The 6,000-nt window shown below is 54.9% G+C and overlaps 1 protein-coding gene across 3 annotated transcripts; it reads right to left on the reverse strand.

The window, feature by feature from the left end:
- Positions 1–1,851: 1,851 nt before the first annotated feature.
- On the reverse strand, positions 1,852–5,643 carry Tp53i11 (tumor protein p53 inducible protein 11). Of its 3 annotated transcripts, XM_035446978.1 has the most exons (6): positions 5,375–5,643; positions 4,787–4,845; positions 4,540–4,588; positions 4,100–4,196; positions 2,396–2,497; positions 1,852–2,045 (listed from the first exon to the last, which is right to left on the reverse strand). In XM_035446978.1, exons 1-6 carry the CDS (start codon positions 5,546–5,548, stop codon positions 1,912–1,914), a joined length of 615 nt encoding a protein of 204 aa, XP_035302869.1. In that variant the 5' UTR covers positions 5,549–5,643; the 3' UTR covers positions 1,852–1,911. The 3 variants fall into 3 exon arrangements, with proteins under 3 accessions (XP_035302869.1, XP_027278241.1, XP_035302870.1); XM_027422440.2 differs by lacking the exon at positions 5,375–5,643 and having other exon boundaries at positions 4,177–4,196; positions 4,787–4,826; XM_035446979.1 differs by lacking the exons at positions 4,100–4,196; positions 4,787–4,845.
- Between the last annotated feature and the right edge of the window lie 357 nt (positions 5,644–6,000).

Genomic DNA, 6,000 nt, shown 5'->3' on the forward strand with positions numbered 1-6,000 from the left:
GGGCTGAGGCAGAAGCATGACAAGAGGAGCTGGGGGGCAGCCAGGGCACCCCAAGCTTGGATTCAGGGTGGAGTTCCTATCTCCATCTCCGCCTCCTTCCAAGCTTAGTTTCTCCTGGAGGCCACAGGTGTGTCTGTACTGCCAGCCTTGCTCTGTCCTTGACCCTACCCCCTGTGAAGATATCACACCAGGGTGACCTGGCCACCCCACCCCAACCCCAGGGCAAGACCTGCCATCTCTGTCACCGAGGGAAAGACTGGCAGATGTCCACGAAGGGCTGAGCATGGCTGGCATTTTCCACTTCTCTGACTACCTCCCTTGGGACTCTGTCTGCATTCGCAGAGGATTCAAAAGGATAAATCCCCGTCACCACTGAAAACAGTCAACAATACCACCCAATCTGCAACAGCTGGGACTGTACTGAGAGGTGGCAGTGGCTGGACCTGTGGTGGGACTGAGGGACTGGCACAAAGCCAGTGAGCGGCAGAAGGTGGATGTACACAACCATCCCTTCTTTTTATGGGGGCGGGGGTCAAGACAGGGTTTTCTCTGTGTAGCTTTGGAGCCTGTCCTGGCGCTCGCTCTGTAGACCAGGCTGGTCTCAGAACTCACATAGATCCCTTCTTGAAAGCACAGATACTCATCACTCTGTCAGTCACAGAAGCAGCCTGGGCCTCTGCTGGACATGTTTTCCACTGAAACTTCCCTGGAGTGCCCCCTGATGGGCGTAGGCCATTGTCATGGGGCACATGGCTGCAAGGCCACATGAGCCTGGGGAAGCTGAGCCCAGGTGCCCTAGAGAAAGGTTCCTCAGGCTGGGGGTGGGGCTGGGGATGGGACACAACCCCCTTGCAGAAGGGAGCGAGATAAGCCTCTGGGTACCCCTCTTCCTAGTGTGCTGGCTGCTGAAGGGAAGAAAAGTGCTGGGAGCAAGGGAAGGGGACACACAGGGTAGTGGTGACAGGTGTGTCTTCAGCTCTGGAGGCCCACTGTCAGGGTGCTGGGGAAGGACAGACCCACTTCTGTTTCCTTACTTCTAAAGTTTGAGGGGCTGTAGGCCTTGGGACAGCCTGGGGGTAGGGATCTTGAGGAGGCACTGAGCCAGGTGTAGCCATGCAGGCCTTGGAGACCATGCCAAGGAAATGTCCCTGCTTTTCTTCAGAATTCCTCAAGCACTGGGAGCCTATGGCCAGCTGAGGTGCCAGGGCCTGTGGGGGCCTGTGGTATATTGTATAACCCTGGCCTGTCGGGGAGGGGCTCTGGGGCTCTGGGGTGCAGACAGCCAGAGCACCAGAACATTCTACCAAAGAGAATGTCAGGCCAAAGAGAGGGATAGGTGTGCAGGCCAAGGATGGGGACCTAGGCCCAAGGGAGGCAGCCATTCCCCTAGCTGACCACAGTAGGGGCTCCGAAAACTCTGTGCGCGCACGAGCATGTGTGTGTGTGTGTGTGTGTGTGTGTGTGTGTGTGTGTGTGTGTGTTTGGGATGTGAGGGACTCATATGGGAAGACCCAGTTTTGGGGTTTCTGGATGAAGAGAAGCTGAGACCTGCTGCTGGGGCTGATACAATCTCCTAAAGAGAAAGGGGCTTCCTGGCAGAGGAACTAACCTTGACTCAGCCCAGATACCCCAACAATCCACTCTAGACTGTGTGTCTATTAGAGTCTAGAGGTCAAGAAAGCTAGGGCAAGGGGTTGTCCCTGTATAGGGTAAGGAGTGGGGTGCAGAGGCCCCAGCCTGCTGTCACTCCTAGAAGCCCAGGAGGTCCAAACCGACTCCAGGGAGTACCTGGGAGGGAAGGAAGGTGCGTGCACCCTGCCTGCTTGCAGGCCTGCCTGGGGCCCACAGACACTGAAGTCCCCAGCCACTCTGGCCCAGGTCCAGGCCCAGACCCAGGCAGGTCCCAGCCAGCTACACTTTCTTGGGTTTCCGGCCGACTTGGTAATAGTAGTAGATGCTGACAATGACAAAGAGGAGGCGGCTGGCCAGGAGCAGCAGGGTCCCCAGGGGCATGAGGCCTGTCTCAGCAAGTGTGGCAGTGACCACTGTGAAAGAAGTCAGAGAGCCAGCAGTCAGGAGCAGAAGTGTGCTCAAGCCCCTCCCACCACGGTGCTATGCCACACCCCCTCCTTCATCCCTGGGGAGAGGGGGCTGGTGGGGGAGGGCTGGCTGACCTCCAGGAGCTCAACACCAGCACAATCCAGCTGACAGATACTCCTATTCTGCTGCCCCCGAGTGACAGGTGACAGCAATGTACAACCCTGAGTGTCAGTGGGTGGCTTAAAGAATGTGCCTATGGGAGGTAGCAGGTAGGTTGTGGATTCAGGACACAATCCCCAGGTCTCTATCCATTTCCTCCTGTACCCTGCCAGCCTCTCCACACTACACTACTCACCCAAAGACTGCACCCCAAAGTAGCAGGCCTCAGTGAGCAGAGTCCAGCGGATGATGACCTTCTCGGCGGTGTAGAGTGCATTCCACATGATCAGGGAGATGCCTGTTGGGATCAAGCACAGGGTGGGCCTGACCCTCAGCCCGGTGATCTGAACCTCTTCTTATTCCACAGCACCCACTCGCTCCTCAGGTTGAACTGCCCCTCTCCCCGTCCCCAGTCCTTGTCTCTGCAGACCCAGCTCTGCTATTGAGGCTGTTCACATCGCTTGTACAGCCCCAAGGACACAAGCCCGGCTCTCTTCCCTGGAACTTAGTGTCTTCATCGACACAGTTGGGACAATGACCTCCTGCTCCATGCTAGCTTTGTCCTTGTGATGCTGTGTGGAGAGGTCTCCAAACTCAGTTACCAGGGCCTACAACTTGGTGTCCTTAACAGAGGAGCCCCTGGAGACAGAAAACCTGTGCCAAGGAAGGACTTCCTCTCAGGAATTCCCCTGGGAGACCAGGACAGGCATTGATTTTAGTGGAAGAACAGCCATTGTGGCTTACCCCCTCGGTGTCTGATCTCTGGACACCAGAGAAGTAACCACAGTGTGCTCAATTGATGACAGCCACCCTGGTAGCCAGCTCCACCACTGCTTTGCTCACAGCAAGTTTAGATCCAACTGGCACAAGACTGAAGAAGCTGTATGTGCAAAGGCCCAGCAGCTTTCTGAAACTGAGGAGTAGGCATCTTCCAGTGTGGCTGTCGTTGAGACCCAACATATAACACAGAGGAAGCAGGTAGGGGAGTGAGGTTGGATCCACTGATGTGCCCAGACCCCATACGGCACCTTGACTGTCAGGCATAAATGCAGAACTTCAATCTGCATATGGTGGTTTTAGGGAAGGTGATGATGGCCCTTCTGCTGAACTTTAAAGCTATAGTTTGGCTTCTTCTTCTTCTTCTTCTTCTTCTTCTTCTTCTTCTTCTTCTTCCTCTTCCTCTTCCTCTTCCTCTTCCTCTTCCTCTTCCTCTTCCTCTTCCTCTTCTTCTTCTTCTTCTTCTTCTTCTTCTTCTTCTTCTTCTTCTTCTTTCTTCTTTTTGGTTTTTCGAGACATCGTTTCTCTGTGTAGCTTTGGAGCCTATCCTGGCACTCACTCTGGAGACCAGGCTGGCCTAGAACTCACAGAGATCTGCCCGCCTCTGCCTCCCGAGTACTGGGATTAAAGGCGTGCGCCACCAACGCCCAGCTTTCTTTCTTTCTTTTCTTTCTTTTTTTTTTTTTTTTTTTTTTTGGTTTTTAGTTTGGCTTCTTGTGGTCTGTTGTACACTCAGATTAGAGAAGAAACCAAAAGGATCAAATGCATTGGGAATAAAGATGGATTGGGAGAAGGATCTGGAGGACACTGTGCTGAGTCTGCCCTCCTCTAGGCTTTGAGACCCTGGTAAGCAGGACAGAAGCTTCATTCAACTCTACACCTCAATGCTCACTGCCAGGGCAGTGCACTGATTAGCCTCAATACGCCCAACCAACCATGTGTATCCCACTAGTGGCCACAAGGTGGCAGCCCATGCTCAGCACAGCCACAGATGGAGGCGCCCAGGCTGCCAGCCTGCTTGGGAATGAAGGGAGGCTGTATCAGAGTCCCCAAGGGGTCCGGGTGTTGCCCTGAGGCCAGCTGGGCCTCGCCATTCTCCCACCACTGACCCAGAAGTACTCACTAAGGAGGGCACCACCGTAGAGACGGATGGGGGTCTTGCTGGTAACCTCAGCCCCATCAAAAACTGCGTCGTAGAGCTGGTCAGGGAGGGCGAGGGCCTGTGGGCAGCAGAGGACTGCAGGGTCAGCTCCAGGCCGAGAATGCTGGGGACATCCTTCCTCCAAGGACATAGACAGGGTCCCCAGGGGAGGACCTGATTGCCCCCTCCCTGGGATTCCCAGAGGTTGCTTTAGGGCACAGCACACTGGTGAGGGGCAGAGTGCCAGCCCTGGAACTAACAAAGACCCTGATAGATGAGCCTTGGTATAGAGATAGCACCAACTAGTGATGGGGTGGAAACTCTGGGGGAGGGCAAAGGGTCACACCCAACCACCTTCTCCCTCCATCTAGTCAGGTGCCACCAGACAGGCTTGCAGCCAGGGCCGAGACACAAGGACTCACCATGATGGCCACACTGGAGAACAGCATAGCAGAAAGAAACTGCCAGACCCTGGGAAGATGCAGAGGGGAAAGTTATAGCCATACTGTCAACTCAGACCCCAGGGGAACACTCTGTGAAGCCCAGAAACCCAGGGCTATTTGGGGAGGTCTGAACAAGGTATGCTCTGGAATCCAGAGCAAGGCCCAGTAATGTAGGACCTAACACATACCAGGACACAAAACTATCAAAACAAGTTCTGCTACTCACCTGAGCCCCAGAGGCTCCCGCACAGCAAACTTGATCTCATTGCCCAAGACCTGGCTGATCTGTGGACACAGAAGTCAGAGGCATCAGGGAAGGCGACCTTCAGCATCCCACCTACCCACACTCCTCCCCACACCTGTGTACACTCAGGGCCCAGAGCACCTCTGACTGACATAGAGGTCTCCTCACTGCAAATTCAAGTTGAGGCTCTAAAATCTCCTGCCTCCCTTGGCACTCAGATAAGAGAGAAGTTGCAAAGAGGTGGCTAAGAACGAAAGCTCAGGGTCTGCCCACCATGGGCTGAAAGCCTGGCTCTGTCCATCCCTGATGTAACCTCAAGGAAGTGAGAGTCTCAGCTTCCTCGTCTGTACATTGGGTCAATAATCACATGGACAGCTTGCAGGGCAAGCAGGGTCTGCTCGTGTCTTTAAGACAGTCTATGCCTGTCCCCTAAGGAACACGGAGTTCTTTCCACAAATCTGCTACCACTATACATATCATTCCCCTGTCATTGCAGAGGTCCTAGAAGCACAGGGAAGTTGTAGGCTTCAGCAGCTCTCTGGGCCTTGCCTCCTCCCTAGCGTGGCCCACCTTTGACCGGTGCACTTCGCCATCATCATCCTCCCCGCCCACGCCCAGGATCTTCCTGGTCTTCAGGCGGCTCACAAGGTCCGTCTGGCTGTGCTTCTTCATGAGCGGAGGAGGCTGCTTGGCTGCCATGTTGTCCTCTGCTGAGGGACATGGGGAGACACTGGCCTCAGCCATCGTTCCTGCTGGACTTCCAGACCCCAGGTCCCAATGTAGGGCGAGAAGGGTGTGGCCAGGGCCTACCGGGGCCCTGAGAGAAGATGAAGCTGCTGCTGCCTCAGTTTCCTCTCCTGTAAAATGGGTTGAGGAGGATGCTGCCAGCCTGGCCCCTGGGTACATGGCACAGCCCAGGTGACTAGTCAGACAAGGCCTTACAGTCAGCCCTTGAGTGGCATGTGGGCTTTAGAAATGGCATTTGGACCAGGATGGATCTCACTGACAAGATTTATGGGTCATAGAAACAAGATTTCAGGGAGTTAAGGACTTGGCCCAAGTCCAGAGTGAGTCTCCTAAGTCCTAGGGTCTGGACTTGCCAAGAAGGACCTACCCAGAGAATCCCCACTGCCAGCAAGCCAGCCTGCTGGTCCTCCTGCCCCTAGATAGCCTCCTTCACTAGCCAGGACCTAGAG

This window comes from Cricetulus griseus, chromosome 6, assembly GCF_003668045.3.
Source record: "Cricetulus griseus strain 17A/GY chromosome 6, alternate assembly CriGri-PICRH-1.0, whole genome shotgun sequence".
Taxonomy (NCBI): domain Eukaryota; kingdom Metazoa; phylum Chordata; class Mammalia; order Rodentia; family Cricetidae; genus Cricetulus; species Cricetulus griseus.

What these genes read in the sequence shown, in the direction of transcription:
- Tp53i11 (XM_035446978.1), bottom strand. Translation starts at nt 5,548, where the DNA reads ATGGCTGAGGCCAGTGTCTCCCCATGTCCCTCAGCAGAGGACAACATG. An exon ending in GCGAAGTGCACCGGTCAAAG is followed by an intron (nt 4,846 to 5,374) that starts GTGGGCCACGCT and finishes CTGTGTCCACAG; the next exon opens with ATCAGCCAGGTCTTGGGCAA. An exon ending in CTACGGTGGTGCCCTCCTTA is followed by an intron (nt 2,498 to 4,099) that starts GTGAGTACTTCT and finishes TGATCCCAACAG; the next exon opens with GCATCTCCCTGATCATGTGG.